This window comes from Clupea harengus, chromosome 11, assembly GCF_900700415.2.
Source record: "Clupea harengus chromosome 11, Ch_v2.0.2, whole genome shotgun sequence".
NCBI classification, from domain to species: Eukaryota; Metazoa; Chordata; class Actinopteri; order Clupeiformes; family Clupeidae; genus Clupea; species Clupea harengus.
The window spans coordinates 25419429-25444428 of record NC_045162.1 but is presented as its reverse complement, the minus strand read 5'-3'; the positions used below and the strand labels follow the sequence as shown (position 1 = coordinate 25444428).

At 47.0% G+C, this 25000-nt stretch overlaps 1 protein-coding gene across 1 annotated transcript in view; it reads left to right on the top strand.

Annotated features, from left to right (window-relative positions):
- The window catches only part of osbpl10b (oxysterol binding protein-like 10b), a 43855-nt gene that overhangs the window by 4397 nt on the left and 14458 nt on the right, over positions 1-25000 (top strand). Inside the window, exons 2-6 of the mRNA XM_031576951.2 lie at positions 631-806; positions 3455-3534; positions 7699-8016; positions 13591-13861; positions 14301-14449. Coding sequence (XP_031432811.1) covers positions 631-806; positions 3455-3534; positions 7699-8016; positions 13591-13861; positions 14301-14449 — 994 coding nt within the window. The remainder of the gene's footprint in view (positions 1-630; positions 807-3454; positions 3535-7698; positions 8017-13590; positions 13862-14300; positions 14450-25000) is intronic.

Sequence of the window (25000 nt, the reverse complement as noted above, 5' to 3'; positions counted from 1 at the left end):
GTTCATACTGTCATCATGTTAGTTAGTAGATACCACAAAGGCCTTGCCTCACTGTTATTGTTCTTTGTAATTGAATGTTACTCTTCATTCTTTGTAGGTAAACCTCACTGACTTCCACTCCTAACATTCCAGAATTCCACACAGGTCCCATTTTACTTTGCAAACCAGATCCTCCCCCCACCACCTCACTTCCTCCTTGTGTTCACTTGACAGTGACATTTCCACTTGATGTTAGGTTCCCATGTAGCAGGTTGACATCCCCAAAGCGACATCCAGAGAATAGAATTTCAGCAGAATGTTTGCCCCTAGGGGAGTTGACCTCCAGCCCTTTTCACAGTCTGTTCGTGAAGCTGAAATGGAAATGTCTATTATCATCAGTGCATGCACAGTGGTATGACCTACAGGAATAATAATGCCAATACTCACAGTCGTATTAATGCTGATATGGCAGGCTAGCGATAATTGGCCATCCACATATCAGAAGGTATGTATTATAGCAGTGCACTCGTCAGCTCCTTCCTATGAGATGACTGTTTCTAGAAAGGCCTCTTTAAGATTCACCCAAGATCTGTGTATGTTTCATATTCTCTGCCCCCATGGCAACCCTCTCTCTCTCTACCCCATCCTCAGGTACTTTGTGCTGGATGCTGAGCAGGGGCAGCTGCACTACTTTGTGAGTGAGCCAAGTAAGAGCCAGAAGCCCCGTGGCTCACTGCCCCTCCCCGGGGCATCAGTGGTACCCCACGACGAGCTGCCCCACATGTTCTGCATCTACGCCGCCAACGGAGAGATCTTCAAACTCAGAGGTACAGGGGGGGGGAGAAGTGATGCGTCTGCGCTGGGGTTGTCTCCTCGACTCCTCAGTTGGATCATTCATCCCCCTTTTTCTCTTCTGTTGTTCTGTTCGTCTTCACCCTGCCTCTTTCACAAACCTTTGTTCCTCTCGCTTCCATCTTCTAACCGTGACATCTTGGGTCTACCTGCCACACGCGCGCTGTCACCGTTTTCACAGATGCCTCCTTTCCAAAAGTTTTTGTTCTCATTTTGGTCTCGCCCACAGTTTTAGTCGCCTCCGCTGCCATCGACTTGTGATTCCTCTTCTGTTTTTGAATCGCCCCGCATTAACAGCCTTCCCTCCGTTCTGCTTTCATCTGCATGGATGCTTTTTCTTTTGTTCACTCATCCACCCACGCTCACCGCTCCTCACCTTCCCTCAGTTCAAAGGGATCCCTCTCCCCCCTCTTCCTTGCCCAGGTTCTCTCGCCGCACGTTCCCAGCCCTTCATCTCTCCCTAACAGTGTACTTTGCCCAAGATGTGTGTGAGGTGTCCGGTCAGCGGGAGGCCGTGAAATATGGGCTTATAGCCCGTGGGTGGCGGGGCGAACATTTTGATAGGTGTTTTATGGGGGACAGCATTATTGATGGCTGTGAATTAACGCAGGGCCTGGGGAAGCGGCCGGATCTATATTTTATAGGGGGAGCCTTCAGCCAGGCCCAGAGGTGAGCTCAGAGGCGCAGTGCCACGGAGGCTGACGGAGGCTGACGGAGGCAGGCTAGAACGGGATCAAATGAGATGGGTGCAAATGCGGATGCAATCGGTTCTGCTCAACGAGAAGGCCATTGACAGATTATTTACAGAGTCCACTCCACTCTCATATGTGTGAGGCCTCTGCACGGATTTGTACATGTTAAGCATCCCCACCCAGCAGATAGTGCCTTGGTGCGACCTGCCTTTACCCTCAGATTGTCTTATTAAATAAATAATTTAATCCGTAGGTGTTTGGCAGAAAATGCTGAAAACAAGCATTTCATTTGCAAAGTATTGATTGACAACGGAGGCAATCTCTGAGATATTGCACCAGGGGAGGGAAGGTGGTGGGGAGGTGTGAGGAGAGTGTTGTGTGGGAAAAAGCTGACGCACAACTCTCTCTTACACACACACACACACACACACACACACACACACACACACACAGACCATCACACACTCCCTGGTGCCATGCCCCAGTCCATGATTGGTTGACTGCAGGGGTCGTCCGGTCCCCTGGTGTGTCCGTCGTCCAAATTGGCAATCTGCGGGTCCTTCTTTTTCTCATTTGACACCTTTGCAGTGTAACCCCGAGGGTAGGCCGCAGTTTCGTGTCTAACCACGCCAGGCTTCCTGTGAACGCTCTATTATCTCACCATCTGAAGGGAAGTGACACATCAGCCTCTCACATTTCACATGTCATCTTCACTTGTAATCGTGTGGAAGATTGAAATGGAAAAAGGGGGGGGGGGGGGGGGGGGGTCAATAGAGGGCTTGATGGGGCGCGGTGGGATGAGTGGGGGCTTTAACCGGCTTGATGATATGAATCACTTGAATTCCTTTAACCTGAAATTACTTTTATCTGTAAGATTTAAAGCGCCTCAGGCGAGAGATGGGCCTTTTTGTTCCAAGCTTCAGTCATGTAAACATCGCACACGGTATGAGCTGTCAAAGTTTGATGATACCTGTCAATCACAGAGATGATAATGGAACAGCATGCCTCTTACGAGGTGAATGTTGTGCACAAGACATGAAACCTAGATGCATCACATGATCGACAGGTTTAATTTTAGACCCAGCGGGAGAGTTTGTGGGGGGTGGAGGGGTAGGGGGGTGTTGACAAGGGAGACTTTAAAGTAGGCCAGCAGAGATTCATTTAGGGGTGAATACTGTGTGCGGAGTACTGTGTACTCCCACTCACCCCTCTAGACTGTGATTCATTGTTTTTAAACAAGGCTGCACAGTGGGAACATAACATGGGTTAACCTGCTGTTAGATGATTAACTAAAGTCTCATTTTCTGGAGGTATTTATTTTTGTGTCTGTGTGTGTGTGTATGTGTGAGCGTGCGTTTGTGTGTGTGTGTGTGTGTGTGTTGATTTGTGTGTGTGTGTGTGTGTGTGTGTGTGTGTATTTGTGTGTGTGTGTGTGTGTGTGTGTGTGCCCACTGACAAGGGCATGTGGTGTATGGGAACACAGGGATGGGATTGGATACTGTGGCTCCAAAGTAGCAAACTAAACACAACATTAAATCTGTTTCATCAAATGGCTCAGATTGCCATCTGTTCCCATAAAAGTTAGAAGGCAGTTCAGCAGCCTCAAAATAGTCTCTTTTTTTTTACTGTTCTGCTGGCTTCAGATCACTAGTGTTCATTTGTTTCCCCATTGATTAGTGTTAGCCATGTGTTTCTTTGCCAGTTGGCTTATGTTAGTCTACCAGAAATACTGTCTTTCTGTTGTTCCCTCTTTCTCTTTGCGTGTCCACCAGACTACATATTCATCCTGCCTGTATTACTGTACACAATTGTTTTTCTATTTGTCCACTGTACCCCTGTAGTATCTAGGTCTCTTTCTGGTTGACTGTTGACTGTGCACCTGTCTACCTGCCTATCTGTCTGATGGTCTGGTATTCTGTCTGTCCCCACAGCATCTGATGCGGGTGAGCAGCAGCTCTGGATGACCCAGCTGCAGCTCTATACCCGACGAAACTCAGATGGCAGTGCCAAGGTACTATAGCTCAATCAGACTCACATAAGTAATGTCCTCTTTTTCCAGTCTCTCCATCTGTTTGTTCCTCTTTCACTCTCTCTCTCATTTTCTCTTATCAATCTCCTTGGTAGTTTACATTTTTCAAATGGTACTGAATTCTCCCTGGCTGTCTTTACCAGCTCTCACTCCCTGCCTATCACTTGTCTTTCACTCTTTGTCTTTCTTTGCTATGGTAATTTCCTCCTCTAGCCTAAGCAATCAATGGTATATCATTACAGCGGAACCCCCGTATCCGCTGGTCCGGTAACCACGCTTCCAAGTGGAAAATTAAAAAAAATAAACGGTTACATACGTTTAAAATTGAACGCCACTCTGAGTAGCCTTTCTGCGCCGGCGCCCTTACTAGGCCTAGAAGACTCATGTCTTTAGGTATCAGTTCTCATGTATGTCTGTCTTTGATTCCTCCATCCTCTTTGCATCCCGTCTTCGTTTCCTTCACGATTGTATTAGGGGTTAGAACATTACGAAAGGAAATAAGAGAAAAGGTAAATACGTTCTGATCTACACGATATTTTTCATTGCTCCATCGTCTGGTGAGGGTTCGAGAGAGCAACCACATTCGCATAACTTGAATTACTTTTATTGTTATAATTCTATTATTAGTAATTGTGGTTTTGTGTCTTATTGTGTGTAATTTATAAAGTAAACTGTATCATAGGTATGTATGTACACGAAAAACAAGTTACATATGCTGTTCGCTACCATTATGGTAGATCTTGGAACATATGTCCCGCGTAAACGGGGGCACTACCGTCATTTTGGCTTTGCCTCTCTGTCTCCTGCACTTCCTTTTCCTCTCACCTCTGGGCCAAACCACACCACAGCACGTCTCCCAGCAGTCTTGTGATGCCACCCGTGATGTTGTCTTCCTCTTTTCTTAACCAGCACTTTTTTAGTGCATTCTTCAGTGCAACAGCAGTGCCATATTTCAGTTTCTCAGTCCGTCAATGAATCTCTGCAACAAATTGTTCTGTTCAGGGAAGAATACAATCTCCTTCACATATTAATTAAAAATATCTATTGAGACATGGGTGTTTGGGTGGTACAGTTCAAACATTAACTCCAAATTTCAGGCCAAAGTAAACCAGTGTTATGTGCTTGCATGTGCTGTGTGGTATATGAGAGGCTAATACATAACTTGGCAGGATTGATCCAAACAGTCTGCGACTTTAAAGCTCCAAGTGCCATTCTGTTTACAATGCATGAAAGTAATTGATGACAGGACACATTTATATCAAACAGAGATACATCTCGTGTCTCCCGTTAATCTCAGATGCATTTACATCGGTTATCTTGTGTATCGGTGTTTGCTGGGCATACTTCTCTCAAGTATTTAAAGGGCCACTGATAATAATAATAACGATTTCTGGTTAACCTTTACTGTGTTCAAAATGTAAATGTCCACACTGTATTCGTTTTTGCACAGCAGAAAATATTGCTTGACCAGTAATGTAAGGTTTTATTTATATGGTGGTGAATTATGGATGATTCCGGATCATTGTGATCGAGAGATTTGAACTTAGAACTTCAACCAGAATTTTGATGAAAAAAAGTTTCTTCATTGTTTATTTGATTTCATTGTTTATTTTACTTAAAGGTAGATCCTACCTATATCTACACCTACTTTTAGTATACCTGTGAGAAGTGTTTCAAGGGTTGTTAAGCCATCAGTAGAGTGTCGCTCAAATGGGTTTGAAATCAATATAGAAATAGAATTGGGTGGATCCAAAAATATGTGATCTACTTGAGCACAAATGTATAACTACTGTGATTAAGTATAAATATGCAAAAGTCTCAATAGCTAAGCTATAATTCCTCTTGTCATGATGTTACGCTTGAAGTCCTGTAATTGCACATTAACATTTTCTCTAAGTTGAGAAGAGATGGAGACATACGGTAGTGTTTTCCATGACAACAGCCTATTGTAGTGTGTAAGCTTGTGATCGCCAAGGAGCCACACAATTCTTTATCCGACCCATAAGACTGTTTTTTGTTTTCTTAATAGAAAATACCGTTTTTTTTTTGTTGTGAGCGAGCTTTGACCACATCATTATAAATGGTCACCAGAAGCTCTTCAGGTTCTCAGGGGATGTTGGCCTCACATGGATAACATCTACTGAGACCCTTTATGCTTTCGCTAGCCATTACTCCCCCTAATGACCTGCGGGCAGATGTTTTATTCATGACTTCACAGCAAAACGCAAGTCAGCCAAAACACACAAAATCATTACAAGCCAATCACAATGACCCTTTGACCTGCCATGATGAGACATGGTTGTAGCACCACATGTAATACTTCAGTGGTCCACGGGGAGCTGTGGTCGACCCAAAACCTAAGAGTGAGCGAAGAAAGGCATTCGCGTTTTTTGGTTTGTTATTTACCGGAAAGCTTGGCTATAGTGGCAGCATCAGCACCCAGCCTTTGTTCTCTTATCCGGCGCTGTGGGTGAAAGAGGGTCTGGTTGGTGCCAGAGAACGTTACCAAAAATGATCCTTCCATCCTGTGTGTGCCCTGTGATAATGTTTCTGACGTATGTCACAATTAGAGCGCCATGATTGGTGATAATGTGTTGATTTGTCAACAAACCCGAGGATGTTGTCCTTAAGTTGACCTGCGAAGTAGGAATTTTAGAGCTGTTGTTTGTTATGATGGATACTGCTGTGCTGTGTATTGTAGCGTGCAAGGGGTAGCATGGCTTCCGTATGTGAGTATGAGAGACTGTGGAGTGCCTCTATCTCGCTGCACATTCTCCCTGGCTAGCTTGCCCCAGTATTTTTGGTCTGCTGGCAAAGTGTTTTTATTTACTGCTGGTGCTAGAAGAAGGGAGACACCTATGGGTCGTGATCCTCTGGTCCTGTTGTAATAATAACAGTTCTACCATACCATGCAAATGGAAATATGTGTAGCATACATTTCCCACTCTTTCATTTTGTATTGCATCTCTACAGTATTTCCTGCATTACTCTGAGATACAAAAATGCAATCATTGAATAATTCATACAGTGTGGTTGGATTGGATGCAGTTTGTTATTTCTATTCTTGTTGAATATTTTTTTGTGATTTATCAAAAAATATATTAGAACTGTAGATGAATATCTTCATGGAGTTGCTCCTGTATGATGTTACCCAGCTCAAACCTTATGCAAGTTCTCCCACTTCACTGAAGTCTGAGGAGTTAGACAGCAGAAGGGGGGTGGGGGGGGGGGGGGGCAGAAAGTTCTCTGGTAATAATCATTCCATAGAGATGAAGTAGAGATTAGAGGAATTACCTCTGACTGAAGTCTTTTCTTAGCACCACATTCACACTCAGTGTTTTCACTGCACCTAATAGTGAGGCACATTGCAGTTAAAGATGAAATGATTTTCTGTCGTGATGCTGAGAGGCGATAGATGTTCTCGGCGTAGAGGATCTGATGTGGGCTTCTGTGTCATTGCCCCAGCCCTCTCTTGCTCAGCGGCATGCTGTCTGCATTCGCTCTCTCTCTCTCTCTTTCTCTATCTCTCTCTCTTTCTCTCTCCCTCTCTCTCCCTCCCCTGCTCTCTCTCTCTCTCTCTCTCTCTCTCTCTCTCTCTCTCTCTCACACTCTATTTCCATCCCTCTCTCATTTCCGGGCTTTCTCAGCATCTCATTCATGCTTCTGCCTCGCCTCGCCGCCCCCACCCCTCTCTCTGTTTCTCCCTCCCGTGCTGTGCGCTCTCTCACGGGCTTTTTCCTCCATCTTTGCTTCTGTCTCTTCCCCACCTCCGCCTCCCTCTTCCTTTCCTTCTCATCATCCTCTCTTTATTCCACATTCTCTCTCTCTCTCTCTCTCTGTTTCTTGTCTCGTTGCTCTCCTTCCTCCCTTCTTCTCTCCCTGCCTCTCTCTCTCTCTGCCTATCTCTCTCTCTCTCCCTGCCTCTCTCTCTCTCTCTCTCTCCCTCTCTCTCTCCCTCCCTTCTCCGTGTGTGCTGCTGGTGGAGGTGGTGGCGTGAGGCTGAAGATGCCCTTGCGTGTGACAGCAGAGCGCGGTGCTGGCGGTGCTGGCGGAGGGGCTGCTGCCACCGTGGCCATGGGAAAGAGGGGCACCGGGTGCGGCAGCTGTCCCCCCTCTGACTCCTCCTGCTGCTCCTGTCTCTTTCAGGGCATCACTGCCTCCACCTCTTCCTCCTCCTCCTCCTCCTCCTCCTCCTCCTCCTCCTCCGCCGCTGCCTTAGGCCGGACACGCGGCTCCTCCCAGCTCCCCCACCCTCCAGCAGCAGCACCTCCTCCTCCAGCCACCTCCATCACCACCACCACCACCACCATCACCACCTCCTCTCCACCCGGGGCCCAGCAGAAAGCACTCCTCTCCGGGCTGCCGTCCTCCAGCTTCTCCTTCACCCATCACAAGTGCCCCACCTCCGGCCAACGGGCCAAGAACCAGAACGTGAACCTCGGACAGCTCCAGGAGGTCAAAGAGGTAGGGTGGCCCATACAGGGTAGGGGGTAGGGGTGGGGTCTTCCCTCAGTTTGGATGTAGGAAAGGGGTACGTGCTAAAGGCCTGTAGTGTAGTTGTATCACTGTGTGCAAACAGAGCAGAGTGAGTGGGATCAAAAGTGGATGAGTGTTAGCTGCTTACTCAACTATTTTCTAAGAGAACTGAATCACTTGTGGTAGAATCAGTAAATTTGCAGAGTCATTTTGGAAGCAAATGAGCTTTTACGTATAAGGTCAGTCTTATGCAGGGTGTTTTGGTGTTTTGGAAGCAAATTAGCTTTTACATATAAGGTCATAGTGAGTGTTATGCAGAGTGTGTTCTCTCTCATCCACTCAGAACAGTGCTGTTGTCCTCTAGGGCTGCCTGTATCTGTTGTCTCAGCATCCCTGAATAGACACTTCAGCACTAGAGCTTCATCATCGCCCGTTTGACATTGTCAAGGTGTCGCACTGATGCTGGGCATCTTTAGAGAGGCACTGGATTTGGCAAAGGTTATCTAGTCACACTAACAAGTTTGTGAAGAACTACCTTAATGAAATGCACCTTTTTATCGTCATGTATTGATCATGGCCCAAATTGACAGTCTTTTCTTTTTAACTGTTCGTAATCAAAGTATGTTTTTTTAAAATACTTATTAAGCTCAATATACTTTTTGTATTAGTGCATGTTGTTACAAAGTGTACATGGGGTATTGGTTAGGGTTTGGTACAAGTTTAGCATTTAGAGTCATTCATAATTATTGCATTTTCCTGAGGCATACATATGATTATTTAATACCTGCTAACTATTGATACCTAGAGACCTTTGTCTTAATGGGCTGTTCCTGGGCTCTGAGGCATTTCCCTCTCCACTGCCTTTTGACTTGAGAGGACATGTTTCTCTCCAGTGAAAAAGGGGTTCCTTCATTCACCAGCAACCCTAAAGTGACAGACAGTAAATGAAAACCCCAGAGTCCTAGAAATAAGTCTTGCTTCAACATATTTGTGGAACCAAAAGCTGAAATTATTCAGCAGCCTCTCCAAAAAGTGACTCAGCTTACTCCTGTGAGAATACATTATTTATTACAGTTATATTTTGTGCCAACAAAGCTTATATAAAGTGTGATATCAACAGAAATGCTCGTAGGAGTTTATGGAGGAACCCTCAAAGAAGGGAACAGTTCTACCTGGAGTGATTGTAAGAAAGAAAATACTTGGTTCCTCAAGCATAGTCTCTGATCTAATACACTACATATACTATACTGATTGTGTCCTGAAGAACTTTTTTGTCACATTTTCATGTTTTGACAACATGAAGCTGTAGCTCTGGTCGGTCGCAAATCACGACCCACTTCAAATCCAGAGCCTCTGCTTTTCGATCTCTCTCTCTTTGATAAGTGTCAAGCCTTAAAACGGTTTCCCCCTGACAGCATCCACAGATGTGCGGCTGAGCGTCATCTTTTCAGAGATGTGACAGTTCGGGGCCCCACGGGGCCGCAGTAGGAGAGGCAGATGAAGTGTGTGTGCTGTGTGTGCTGTGTGTGTACGTGTGTGCGTGTGTGTGTGTGTGTGTGTGTGTGTGTGTGTGTGTGTGTGTGTGTGTGTGTGTGTGTGCTGTGTGTTGTGTGTGTGTGTGTGTGTGTGTGTGTGTGTGTGTGTGTGTGTGTGTGCTGTGTGCTGTGTGTGCTGTGCTGTGTGTGCTGTGTGTGTGTGTGCTGTGTGCTGTGTGCTGTGTGTGTGTGTGCTGTGTGTGCTGTGTGTGCTGTGTGTGCTGTGTGTGCTGTGTGTGTGTGTGTGTGTGTGTGTATGTGCTGTGTGTGTGTGTGTGTGTGTGTGTGTGTGTGTGTGTGTGTGTGCTGTGTGTGCTGTGTGTGCGTTTGTGCTGTGTGTGCTGTGTGTGTGTGTGTGTGTGTGTGTGTGTGTGCTGTGTGTGTACGTGTGTGTGTGTGTGTGTGTGTGTGTGTGTGTGTGTGTGTGTGTGTGCACACGCGCTGAAAGGGAAGACCAATCTGGGCTGAGACTCCTGACAGTTCTTCTTCTGCCTGGCTGAGATAGCGGAGGGACTGTGTGCGGCAGCTTGTGTGTCTGTGAGGAGTGCTTTAGCTTCAGCCAGCTAGCTGCTTTGAAGTAGCGATTTGCTGTCTGGTTCGAGACACTTGGTTTGGTTTTACCTACTTACAGCTGGCCAGGTGCTTATTTATAGAAGCACTTCATATGAAGAGTATAATTTGTATTCCTCACTGGAGGTCCACACTGGGATTAAGAACACAATGCATTGGTTTCTTCCCCAAGTCATTTTCAACCTCTATTACGGCACAGAGGGCTGCTGTGTCTGCTGTGTTTCAACTTTCGTGTCTGATGGTTCTCTCATGAATTCTTCAGATGCCCTCTAGCTGCCCCTGTGATGGAGAATTTCAGGTGTAGTGAGTGTGAAGGATACTCAAAAGTTATGAACAGCTAAAACAGCTGTGCTGGCAGTGAGGCACCCAGGCGGAGGGAAAAGCTTTTTCAGGGCATTCCTATGATGAATCCTTACAGGTTTCATGAGAATCATCTGATGAGGTGTTCTTTACTAAGCTTTTCTGAAGATTTTGTGGCTCCAATTGGCTCCAATTGAGAAGCACTCTTTCCGGCCCTGAAAAAGCCCTGTGGACAACAAAAGGCTCTTCCGTATAGGAAAAAGGCTACCCCTGGAACCTTCTAGGCTTGTAGAGACTGACTTCCTCTCTCCCCCCCCCGTCTGGCGTGACCTCCTCATCCTCTCGGCACTTCACTGAGTCTGTCTCATGACCACTAGAGCAGTGGCAGGGCTGAGAGAGAGAGAGAGAGAGAGAGAGAGAGAGAGAGAGAGAGAGAGAGAGAGAGAGAGAGAGAGAGAGAGAGAGAGAGAGAGAGAGAGAGAGAGAGAGAGAGAGAGAGAGAGAGAGAGAGAGAGAGAGAGAGAGAGAGAGAATGGGCTGAGCTGGAGGGGATCCTTTTACAGGCCTCAGCCCGTGAGGCCGTGGGTCCTGGGAGACCAGCAAGCATTTGCCTGCGCAAGCAGAATAAGAGAGCCAGAAGTTGAGAGCAGCAGTAAGGCTAGAGATGAGATTATAAATACAGAGAGATGGAGAGAGAGACATGAGGTGGAGTGTGAGTGAGAAAGGAGAGAGAGGGAGGGAGAGAGTGATAAAGCCAGATAGAGAGAGAGAGAGAGAGAGAGAGAAATCATGTACTTTCTCTCCCTGCTGACTCCTCAGGTAGAAGCCAAACAAAAGGCCTCCTAACGGGAGATGAGTGGGGATCAGAGCTGGTGTGTCCAGTGCGAACGAAAGACCACAGAGCAGATCCACACACCGGCGAGAGATAGACAGAGACAGAAGGGAGGGGGAGGGAGAGAGAGAAGAGAGAGAAGGCCCCCCGAGTCATAGAGACACTAGACCACACTCTCATTATCAGCAGTGGAGCGCAGACAGCGGAGACTGGGAGGCAGGTCTCTCTGGGACGAAATGTTGAGATGAGAGACGCACACCACAAGCACAGACTTCCATTCACACAAACAACGGCATCCAGCGTGTTGTTATTTTGCAGACAGAGTGCATCTCGTTGTCAGAGCAGCGGCTTGCCTCCTTTATTGAGACTACAGAGACACAACCTGATTTTTATGCCTCTTAGAAGACAAAAAAAAGAGGGAGAAGGGGAGGGAGGGTGAAGAACAAAAAGCAGCGGATCCATTTTTCATGAAGGCTGGGATATGAGAATGGCAGCAGCCTAGAAGCGAAAGCAGAAATCACTCGGCCCGTCTGAGCGCCCCGGCCTGCTGTGACAGACATAATAGTGGAGGTATGAGACAGCGGCCGGGTTTGATGAGGGAGCAGGGGCCTGCGGTGACCTGCCTGTACGGCTGAATTATTCAGAGACCAACCATCGTCACTCTATCTCCACCGCATGCAGCTTATCAATCAGGTCAACTCAGCCTTACTTGTCATGCAGCTTATCAATCAGGTTAACTCAGCCTTACTTGTCATGCAGCTCCATTGCGGTTTTGGTGATTTATAATTTGATATTTGAAATGATTTTGTATCGAAAAATCCTAAATGTAGGTTGTCAGGTTAAACACTTGGGGACTTAACACAGGTTAAGCACAGTGCAATTCACCTGTTTGTCTGCCTCTCTCTCTCTCTCTCTCTCTGCTTGTCTGTCTCTACCTTTATTTTCCTTGTCAAGTAATCTCACAAACTAAAGGTTAGATCTTACATTTTATTCCATGGCCGCTGATTTAAAGAGCAAATCGCTGAAATGTTACCTTTCAATCAGAGAGGCTAATGGTACATATGTGCTCCCTGAGGCAGGAGGGCCGTGGGGTGGGTAACGTCTCACACCACCCAGTGACTGCTAATGCACTGATGGGTATGTGTGCCTCTGCTGTAATAGTGTTGTCAGTGAAGGAGTGAAGAGGGCCCGGAGGGAGGAGAGAGAGAGAGAGAGAGAGAGAGAGAGGGAGAGGGAGAGATCAGGCCCTGGATGAGTAATTAAATTCTAATCCTCCACTCTCTCGTAGCAGCCCTCCCTCTCTCCCCTCCATCGTGGGGAAGACTGGGTGAGTCACTGGAGGAGTCCCTCTCCGTCTTCTACTCAATTAGCATAGCATTAGCATAGCATTAGCATACCTAAGGATCCTCTGAGAAGCGCTGGAGTCTCACAGTCTCTTACAGCGCTGACTGTAAATGACTGACTGACAGTCACTTCTGTCACGTGTGCACACAGACATGCAGTCACACACACACACACACACATGGACACACACACATCAATGCACAAGCACATTACATAAACAGCCAGTTTCTAGCATACCAGCACTGCTTTCCACAATTGTTTTATCTTAAATCATTTTGCTATAATGCTAAACTGAGTGAGCCGTGTTTGTGGTACTTCCAGTAAATCATTGTTCGGGCTCCACTCCAAAGGCTTCCTGGCCACAAGTGCAGTATTTAGTGTTCCTCAGGAAGAGATCTCCTCACACAGGATTAGTGTCCACCCTGTCTGACTCACTGGGAAGGAGAGTCACTGATTGAAGGGAGTAGAGGGTAAGGCCACTGGTTTCACTGTTACCGTTGCACATTAATGGCAGGTCATTTGTCTCAGTTGAATTTTGTTTTGATGGGCGGTATAATTAGGGTTTCAGCAGTTCATCAGTCCCCCACGGTTCACCCTAAATGTGAGTCAATGACTGACCTAAGAGCTAAGTGACTAAGTAGAACTTCAAAGAGCCAGGATACTAAATCTGACCGGTATCCCCATATTGTCAGTATCTAACAACTATTCTCCCTGATTGTTTCTTCCTTCCTCTTCACACTTACTCCTCCTCTCTGATTGGCTCTTTCTCCCTCATCAAACTTACCGTTCCTCTCTGATTGGCTCTTTCTCCCTCATCAAACATACTGCTCCTTGCTGATTGGCTCTTTCTCCTTCATCAGACTTACCGTTCCTCTCTGATTGGCTCTTTCTCTGTCATCAAACTTACTGCTCCTCTCTGATTTTGTTATTGTCAGACATCACCCGTAATCATTGCCTCTTGTCCTCCCTCTGGTGGGCCAGGTGATGTCCCAGGCGGAGGACCAGCAGAAGAACCTGGTGCACAACATCGAGTCCCTCCCGGGCCGCGGGCCCATGTCCTCTCTGGACCAGGACCTGCTCCTGCTGAAGGCCACCTCAGCCGCCACCCTCAGCTGTCTGGGAGAGTGCCTGAACATCCTGCAGCACAACGTCTCCCAGGCAGCACAGCACCTGTCCCAGAGCCAGGCCCCCAGCCAGGCCCCCAGCCAGGCCCCCAGCTACAACCACAACCAGAACCAGAACCTGCCCCCAGGTGAGCACGAGTAGCCATTCATGGATGTGTCACGAGATGTAATGTAGATCACACTGAAGAGGTGGAAGATGAGGAAGAGCAAAAGGAAGAGGAAGAGGAGGATGAAGAGGAGGAGGAGGAGGAAGAGGAAGAGGAGGATGAATTAAAATGAAAGAAAAAAAAAGAATGATTTCAGTAGGATTGTTAGGGTGTGAATGGTGACTACAAGTATGGTGGTGATGATGAGGATCTTGCTGGCGATGGTTGTGACTAGCAGTGGCATCATCATCACCCAGAGGACAATTCGTATTCTTTTTTTATCCCTACAGTTGCATGCATGTGTCATCAGCTTCATTCAGGATAGTGTGTGTGTGTGTGTGTGTCTGTGTGTGTGTGTGTGTGTGTGTGTGTGTGTGTTGGGTGTGGACCCAGACACTCATTATATAAATTCTTTCGCCAGACGGCGTCTTAGGGTGGAGCGGCAGCAAGCCCGCCCCCACCGATCCGAAGAGAGGCGGCGGCCCAACGGTTCTCTCCTCCCCCGGCAGAACCCACCTCCGCTCCCCCTCCCCCTCCCTCCAGAACAAGGACCGGCCCCAGCCATCTGAGGTAAGCAAGCGAAAGAGAGAAAGAGAGAGATGGAGAGAGAGAGAGAGAGAGGTTTGTGGTAGGGATGGGCGATACGGACTAAAAAATATATCCTGGTATTTTTATGCTGAATATGATACACAATATATATGTATCGGTATTTTCTACACTCATGCTCAGTGTAAATGTTCAGACGTAGCCGCTGTATTGACAATGCTCTGCAGAATGTGATTGAACTGCATGAATAGTGCATATAGGTTTTGATTTCACATTATTTACTTTTGGACCTAAATAATGGATCTATTTGAAGCATTTATGTCACATGAATAATATGATGTTCTATCTGAAAATATCCATATCTCTATTTGCTGACGTGTCAGGAGGATGCCCAGGCTGTAAACACGCTCACGAGAGAGCCAAGACAATCTCTTTACAGTTCCACCAAGTGATATTGTATTCGGTGGAAAAGCAATATAATCATAACCCACTGTGATTATGATCTGCCATCAGGTACATGCAAGTTCAGTTTCCAATAGCGAGTGGGTGCATTGAGATTGAGTCCCTCCTTGACTGGACGACTGTGGCCGCTTCCATTGGTGACAGTTGACATTATGAGAGAGACAGCTACATTCTGAGCTATTTTGCAATGGGAAACACATAAAGGAAAACTGTATCAAATTATACAAATTATAAGCGAATGGGTTCACATTCATGGCTGAACTCATTATACTGGCTAGCTAAACATGTTAGCTAGCCAACACCAAACCACTTTCTCATTTTGTTGACTGGCAGAGGTATCATCTAAAAATGTGAGCATTTCTCAAAATAGTTATATAGATACTTATATTTAGTGCCTACTCACTTTATTGACAAGGGTCTGAAGTAGTCTTTTGGTGTATAAGTCAATAGCTTTTGCTAAATCCTGCTGTCAGACAGACAGACAGACAGACAGACAGACAGACAGACAGACAGACAGACAGACAGACAGACAGACAGACGGCAATGGAAGCATAACCTCCTTGGCGCAGGTGGTGATGTTGCTCCTCGTGTTTCTTTCCCCCCTGCTCTGTTTAGCTTGTCTGAGGCAAGTCTCTGCTGAGTTAGTGCAGAACAGTCCCTGTGTTCATTCAGGCAACGCACTCGTCATCTTTAAAGGGACCACCGTGGGCTCATTATGGGGAAAAATAGAAGTTCGAAAATAATAATAATTGAAATTCGCCTGCAAAGGCTGACAGGTCTTTGAAGAATCTAGGCTCAGGTTTCTGAGGGATTTTTTTCTTTCACTTCTTCTTCTGTCTTTCTTTTCCCCTTCTCCTATTGTGTCTTTCTGTTGGCAAACTTCCACTTTCATTGTTCTGTGGAGGGGGGAAAACTAATTGGGTGTGCTTTAGTTTCTCTCTGTTCTGCCTTGTCTCTCTCTGCTCACCGCTCCCTCTTTCTCCTCGCTCCCTTTTTCTCCCTTTTTTCTCCCTTTTTTCTCTGTTCTCTCTCTTTCTCTCGGTCTCTGTTCTCTCTCTCTCTCTCTCTCTCTCTCTCTCTCTCCCTCTCTCACTTCTCCGAGTAAGGATCCCCCGCCACATGAACTATCGGAGAATGAGTCATCACTCTCGCTTACTCGGAAACTTTCTCTTCCACCCTCTGTTTCATCTTTTCATTTTTTCCCCCCTCCCAACCGTGGTTCATCTTCACTGGAGCTTCACTGCTGTCTGCTTGAAGGGAACTAATTGACGCTGTGCCATTTTCACATTGCAGTTATTAAAAAAAGAACCTTTCCTCGTACAGGGTTTGCCAAAACAGGGTCTTAATGATGGTGACAGTGTAGAGCTTCCTCCACATCAAAGCCAGGCCTTATCACCGACAATCGGCTCTGACGCCATTTATCCACTGCCCCTCGTCTTTATTATGAGGGTGGGTACTAATGTCACTTCTCCAAAAGGCCATCATTTATTAGCATTTCTGCACAGCATATGCACTAATGTTAATACCACCGCCTTGCACATGCATGCATGCTAATGTAACATAGCTGAAGTCATTTTTATGTGAGTCTGAGTAGACATTATGGGTTTGATCATTATCCGTTAGCCATGCGAGCTGATGGTAGTGATTCTGCCGGCGTTCTACCGAGCAGGGCGGGGCAGGGTGGACAGTGAAATATGCTGATGTTCCATAGCGCTCGTGGCAGCGCCGCTCCACCGAAATGAGCCCCATCAATCTGAACCTCAGCACGTGAGAGAGAGAGAGAGAGAGAGAGAGCCAGGAACGGAGAGAAGACTAGATACAGAGAGAGATTGAAAGAGTGGAAGAGAGACAGGGACAGAGAGAGAGAGAGGAAGAACGAGGGAGAGGCTGGCCACTGGGGGTTCATATAGCTCGTCGCACCCTGCTGGATCTGATGTGGGGCTGTGGGTCACAGCGTTCTCTGGAGGCTAAATGGTTGCTTGATGTGAGTGTATCGGGATGCCGGTCCATGGCAGATGGTATCACACCTGAAATCTGTCAGGTGGTTGGACTGTCCAACCTAGATATACTGTATATGAATTGCATTTACTGTTACAATGGGAGTGTATACAGTTGCATTTGAGTCCTTTGTGTGGGTTGAGAAGCACTTCTTGGTCCTCCAAAAAAAAGCCATTTGGAGTCCATGAATAGGTCGTCATATCCCCTTACAAAGCTATGCAAATCAGCCCTCATTGGTATTGTAATAGATTCTACTGTCATCTAGCTGTTCATCTCCATTCATTAGCCTGAGAGCCTCTGGTATTTAATGTGGCTCATTGATGTGAAGTAGGTCTGTGCTTGTTTATTAGTTGATTGACAGGTCCCACATCCACCACTGATATGATGAAGCCTCGCGCCATGAGTGTGGCGTGAGTGAGCACTGGTCAGGGATGAGTGTGGCGTGACTGAGCACTGGTCAGGGATGAGTGTGACGTGAGTGAGCACTGGTCAGGGATGAGTGTGGCGTGTCTGAGCACTGGTCAGGGATGAGTGTGGCGTGAGTGAGCACTGGTCAGGGATGAGTGTGGCGTGAGTGAGCACTGGTCAGGGATGAGTGTGGCGTGAGTGAGCACTGGTCAGGGATGAGTCATGAGTGTGGTGTGACTGAGCACTGGTCAGGGATGAGTGTGGCGTGTCTGAGCACTGGTCAGGGATGAGTGTGGCGTGATATGAGCACTGGTCAGGGATGAGTGTGGTGTGACTGAGCACTGGTCAGGGATGAGTGTGGCGTGATATGAGCACTGGTCAGGGATGAGTGTGGCGTGAGTGAGCACTGGTCAGGGATGAGTGTGGCGTGTCTGAGCACTGGTCAGTGATGAGTGTGGCGTGTTTTAGCACTGGTCAGGGATGAGTGTGGCGTGCGTGAGTGAGCACTGGTCAGGGATGAGTGTGGCGTGAGTGTGGCGTGTCTGAGCACTGGTCAGGGATGAGCCGTGAGTGTGGCGTGATTGAGCACTGGTCAGAGATGAGTGTGCCGTGAGTGAGCACTGGTCAGGGATGAGTGTGGCGTGTCTGAGCACTGGTCAGGGATGAGTGTGGCGTGAGTGAGGCGTGTCTGAGCACTGGTCAGGGATGAGTGTGGCGTGACTGAGCACTGGTCAGGGATGAGTGTGGCGTGAGTGAGCACTGGTCAGGGATGAGTGTGGCGTGTCGGAGCACTGGTCAGGGATGAGTGTGGCGTGCGTGAGATGAGCACTGGTCAGGGATGAGTGTGGCGTGATTGAGCACTGGTCAGGGATGAGCCAGGGATGTTGGCTTTTGTTCTTATGCCTGCCATGCAGTGACTGATGACGGGACGCCATCTTTTGAACTTGTTAGAGTCAACTGATTTACAGCTTCGATTTTTTTATTTTTAAATTTGAATTATAATTAGCAAAAGTGTTAGCCCATAACAATCACAGAACCCCAGTACATTATAACAGGGTTGTTCAGCTCCTTCAAATGGGTTCCACTAATAATCTTTATGTTTTACGGTTGTTCAGTGGTGACAAGCCCGTAAAACCTGACTTAATCTTTGAAGGACCCGTGGCCTTGGTACTGTAATTGCTTTAACAGTTGATCTGCATTAGGAGACTCAAACATCCCTAAAAAGGAGAATAACTAAAGGAAGCAGCAGAGTCGGTGAGGCGATGTGATCCATCTGCCGGGTGGCGTGTGGTGTGTGCCCGTGAGTTAGGAAACCATGAAACAGACTGAAGCCTCACAAATCTTCATAAAAACATCATGTTTTATCATTGTGGGCCAAGGGCCAAAACAGAGTATGTGAGTTTGTCTCTCTCTCTCTGTCTCTCTTTCACACACACTCTCACTCTCTTTCTCTCTCTCTCTCTCACACACTCTCTCTCTCTCTCTCTCTCTCTCTCTCACACACACATCAAATCACATCAAATATATCTGTGTGTGTGCGCGTGATACTGAGGTCTATGTGTAGATGTAGAGTGTAGAGGTGAAATATTCATGGCTGTATGTACTGATCTCTACTGTCCTCAATCATAGGGATTGGTAGGGATGCAGTCTCGCATTGTGTCAGCAGGAGAATTCCTCTGTTAATGGATCTAAAACGCCATTCGGATCAATCATATTGATGGAATTCCATTCTATTCTAAGCTTTTTTTTCTCTCTCTCTTTTTTCACATTCCCTTAAATTCCATTTCTGCTCTCCTCTGACGCTTTCAGTCCATTCGTCAATCAGACACACTCCACCCACACACTGAAGGATGACTTCCCCCAGCTACGCTGCGTTGCACTGCGCCTAGTGAACAGTAGAGGACGCTAGAGGATTCTGGAATGCTCCAGACGGGGGTCGGGGTGGTTGTTGTGATGGTCTGTACAAGGGCATGATGCTTAAGTGCATAACATGCCCTGGGCCAGGCGTCAGGAGAGGTGGAGGAGATGCTGAGATGAATGGGGTGTTTTTATTTTCACCGCTGGTTGGTTTGTAGGGTGGGTTCAGGGGTAATGTAGATAAGTGGTGGATGGTTGCGTTTGGAGTTATTTTAAGGCCTGCTCCACTTAAGCACTTTACTTTAACAGGGATTCCAGGTCAAACATAGAAGTCAAACAAATGTATTTGTGGCAATCCTTTTCATTAACATTTCTAATCTATATATATTTTATATATATGTAGAAATGGATAATATTTTTATATTTTTTTTATATAGATAATATATGATCTATAAAAACTATATTTGATATTTTCATGCATAGATTATAGAATATTTTAATCCAATTTTCCTGAAACAATTGAAGTAGGCATCAGTACTGTGTAAATGCACATCCTTGCATGTGTGTGGGTGTGTATACATGTGTGTGGGTGTGTATGCGCAGGTCATTATACATGTGTGTGGGTGTGTATGCGCAGGTATACATGTGTGTGGGTGTGTATACGCAGGTCATTATACATGTGTGTGGGTGTGTATACGCAGGTCATTATACATGTGTGTGGGTGTGTGTACGCAGGTCATTATACATGTGTGTGGGTGGGTGTGTATATGCAGGTGATTATACATGTGTGTGGGTGTGTATACGCAGGTGATTATACATGTGTGTGGGTGTGTACGCAGGTATACATGAGTTTATAGTTTTACTAGGATTGTTTTGACAGCTTGACACAAGACTGTTGACAGAGAGCGAGAACATACACACTAAAGACAGAATGAGACAGAGAAAGAGAGAGAGAGAGCCATAGGAGCAAGTGTGAGATAGACAGAGAGAGACTGTGTGTGTGCGTGTGCGTGTGCGTGTGCGTGTGCGTGTGTGTGCAGTGTAAGAGATGGTCCTCACAGAGAGACTCACTGCGGCCTGTCAAGCTCAGCCCCTTCAGGCACGCGTGCGGAGCGACTCGCTGGTGTGTGACCATGTCAGGACTCCTGCCCCCCTGACTCCCCGCCTGTCTGTCTCCTCCGGGCCCGCTGTGTGTGTCTGTGTGTGTTTGGAGAGGAAACAACTGCCTCTGTCAGAGCCACTTAAAAACAAACACTTTCCTGCAGACTTTTGTGGGCCATTACAAAGCAGTCAGTGGTTTCCTGCACTCAAACAGCGTCTGTGTTGTAGTTGTTGCTGTTCGTCTCTTCATACCATGCTCAGACCAGGCTAGATCTACAGCCACAGATGGAAAGATTCTGTAGGGATGCAGCGATAGCGATAGCAGTGTTGAGTATCGGGCCAATACTGTACTGATATATTTGTACTCACACTCGTACTCATACAAATTCCCCTTTCTCTTCATGGCAACATTAGCTTCAACTCAAGGAGGTGTTGACTGCTGTTGTTGTTTTGCTGCCCTACCAGACTTGCCTTCCAGAAACAGCTGGGTAAATGAAATTGACAGCACACCGGCATAGGCATATTATTAAGTACTCGAATGGGCACTCGTATCGGCAGGTACACAAATGTAAGTACTCATACTCTATCTGAAAAAAGTGTTATCAGTGCGTCCCTACTAGCTGCTGTGTTTATTGCTCTAGTCATGAATCACACAGTGATTTTATTGTTTCTGTCTGTGTACACTTGTTTTAGATAACTGTGTCTATCCAGATGGCTTGTGTGAGATAGTGGGGCGGCCTGCCTCTCATGCTTCATGCTTCCATGACGCGAGACGCCCATCTCCGGCCCCAGCCATGTTTCTCCCCAGCAGGTTGGACAGATGCAGAAGCATGGCAGTGTAGCAGCAGGCTTTGGAAAGAAAGTGTGGACTGATGTGAAGTTGGCTCAGGGTGTGTATAATGTGGCATGTCAGGCGTATGGAACCTTCCGGCTCGTTCTGCGTAAGCACTCCCGCGAGGATGGCCCAGCTGATTATTCATTCATGAGAGCAGCGCCCCCCCCCCCCCCCCCTTCCCTGCCAGCCCCACTGCCAGAGCTCCAATGGGACATGAAGTCAAGCAAAAACACGAGTGATATGAGAATGGAAATGTTTGCCCACACACACACTCTCTCACACACACACACACACACACTCTCACACTCTCACACTCACACACACTCTCACACTCACACACACACACACACACACTCTCACACACACACTCTCACACACACACACACACACACACAGACACACAAACTCTCTCTCACACACACACACACTCACACACACACACACACACACACACACACACACACACACACACACACACATTCGCACACACACACACACACACACATTCGCACGCATCTCATGACATTCAGCATCCCCAGCACAGAGAGACTTCTCACTTGAGGCGATTCGTCTCTTTGCCCTGTGCCTTTTGCAAACATTCCCTTTCTCTTTTTCTTCCTTCCCCGGCTCCTCTCTTTATATCTGTGCGTTCTTTCTTTCTTTCTTTCGTTCTTTCTTTCTTTCTTGTCCTTTATCTCCCGTTCCTGTGGCCGTGGCTCCATGCAGTGGGTCGGAGTCGCAGGGGAGCTGAAGCGGTTTATTTGTGGATGAGAGCCTGGGGTCATTGGAGCTTGTGCTCCATACTCTCTACATGTGCTTTCTCTCTCTCTCTCTCTCTCTCTCTCTCTCTCTCTCTCTCTCTCTCTCTCTCTCCCTCTCTCTGCAGCCTCTCTGCCACATAACTCATGCTGAATGTACATTTTAAAGAAATAGAGAGCGGGCCAGTGTGTGAATGTGCTTGTGTGTGTGTGTGTGTGTGTGTGTGTGTGTGTGTGTGTGTGTGTGTGTGTGTGTGTGTGTGTGTGTGTGTGTGTGTGTGTGTGTGTGGGGGGGGGGGGGGTTGAGATGTGTCGGTGGTGTGGAGGGTGGTGTTGAGAGGGGAAAAGTGAGTGCCTCTGTGCGTGTATAAGTATGAGAGCTTTTGTATGAGTGTGTGTGTGTCTGTGTATGTATGTATGAGTGCTTTTGTATGAGTGTGTATGTGTCTGTGTATGTATGTATACGTGCGTGTGTGTGTCTGTGTGTGTGTGTGTGTGTGAGTGTATGCATGAGTGTGCCATGTACCATGAAGGTGTTAGAGGGCTTCACAGCTCCAGTGGGGGGCCACTCCCAGTTCTTCCTGCAGTGCATGCTCTGTGGGGAATGGGGCATGCCAACATGAACATGGGATGCTTCTATATTTACACATACACCCAGTGATCCGAGATGGAACCAATATACGCTACAAAGCCGTCACTCCGATGGTGGCTATGTAATCTGTAATACTTCATAAATCCCAGTGATTAGGCTGTTGGATTAAGACTGTAAGGCGAAGGTTATCCTCTCCTCTTCTATAATTCTTTATTCATCCTCTTTTCTCTCTTGTCTGTTAAATCACACTGTTCCCTTTATTTCACTTCCACCCATCCCCTGCTTTACCCCACTCTATCTCTTTCGTTTTGTTCTCTTCCTCCCTCCATCCCTCCCTCTCTCTCTCTCTCTCTCTTTCGTTGAGGCACAGTTCAGGAGTGTTTGGAGGAAGGGCTCAGGGGGTTGAGTAGTCATGTGCTGGGCAGCCCGTTGCAGATCAGCCTGAGGGATAAAATCACGTCACGGGATACGAAAGAGATTACACACACACACACAGACACACACACACACACACACATATACACACACACACACATATACATACACATACATACACACACACACACACACACACATATACACACACACACACATATACATACACATACATACACACACACACACACACACACACACACACACACACACAGACCTCAAGCCTGTGCACTTCCAATCATGAAGCTATAGCACTACACTGCAGGAGTGTGACCACCTCCCCTCCATTGAAGGGTTAATACCCCTTCTGTTCATGGTGTTTCTGTGTGGTTAGTGTTTTTGAATTCTTCGACTGCAATGATCCGGTCGCTAAAGACCACTAGCCTACACATATGACTGTTAGACTGTCTGAAAAAAGAACGGCACCGTGTGGGATGAACTATAGATCCATTTAAGCCTTGTTCATGAATGAAAAATGCTATTAACTGAAAGTTCCTGGTTGCTTCCCACGGCTCACCTCTCACCTCTCTCTTCTTGGGCACATTAGCTTAGGGCTCCACTCTCCTCCATTAGATTCAAAGTGTTGGTCTTAGTTTGGGTCTCTGTGTCTCTGTGTGCAGACAAAAGGCTTTTACTTAGCTGAATCAAAAGGATAGAAATAAGTGGGTTTGCTATTCAAATGGCTTTGACCTGGCTTCAGTCTTATTTAACACTCAGCTGAAGTTGGTCTTGCTTATTCTATGAAAGTAAATCAGAAAAAAAAAAAACATTCTTCCTGTGCTCAGTATTACGAAACAGATTTTGAAGCACCATTTGAAGCACCATTTGAAGCAGCACACAAACATGCTCACTTGTGTACTACAGAGCCTTATTTGAATCTTAATAATTCATCTAGTCAATCCCAGCAAGTTTTATCATGCTAAGGATAAAGGGTGTGCATAGGATTGACAAAATGGCTGACCGCCAAATCCAACACCTAGGCGACAAGAGTACAATTTAATCTATGGATTAAAAACCTTGGTCTTGTTGACCTAATTTCAACTCGGACACAGCCCAGGGAGTAAGCCCTCATATTCGGGTGTCCGAGATAATAGTGCCCCAATCACTCTCACACTCTCAGGCAGTCAGGGAACTCAAGCGAGAGCCGCCATCTTAAGTCTACTGCAGGTCAGACCTCGGAGACCCCGGTCTCCAGGCTTCTGGACGTTTGAAGCACCATCTCAAGCGAAGCCTTTGGTCCCCCCCCCCCCACGAGGGCTGTGGAAGGTGAGGCAGCAGTGGGGCCTGGATGGGTGGGTTGGTCTCTGGATGAAGGGAGAGGGCTGAGCTTAGGCTGAGTGAGTGAGTGAGTGAGTGGTGGAGGGGATCGGCGGTATGATGGGGATTACGGAGGACAGGTAGCAGCAGGGAGGTTGGGGAGACTCCTGGGAGGCTGGAGTGGAGCTCTGGAGTGAGCCTCTGGGACTCTTTCATGTGGGAAGGATCAGTGGAGCCATCGGCTCTATCTCTCTCTCTCTCTCTCTCTCTCTCTCTCTCTCTCTAAGTCTTCCCTGTTCTCCTACAACTGTACAGATGCACTGGTGAGAGAGAGAAGAGATAGAGAAAGAGGGAAAAGGAGAAATACAAAGAGAGAGAGAGAGAGAGAGAGAGAGAGAGAGAGAGAGAGAGAGAGAGAGAGAGAGAGAGAGAGAGAGAGAGAGAGAGAGAGAGAGAGAGAGAGAGAGAGAGTGAAGGGTAGTCATAACACATATATTTAGAGAAACAATATCGAAGAACAAGACTATGGCCAGTGGCTGCTTAAAAGGAAGTGAGAGAAATGTTAGAGAATGTGGGGAAAGGAAGAGTGGAAAAAGTGATAGTGGGAGAGTGGAAGAGAGAGAGAGAGAGAGTCAGTGAGCGGGAGAGAGAAATGAGAGGGAGGTTTAGAGCTTTGTGTCGTACCACAGAGGTCTCCCAGCTGAGCCTCTCGCCTACTGACTGAGTGCTTGCGTCATCACAGGGGTGGATCCAATGCAAGGGAGGAGGAGTGTGTGTGTGTGTGTGTGTGAGTGTGCATGTGTCTCTGTGTGTGTGTGTGTGAGTGTGCATGTGTCTCTGTGTGTGTGTGAGTGTGTGTGAGGGAAGGGAAG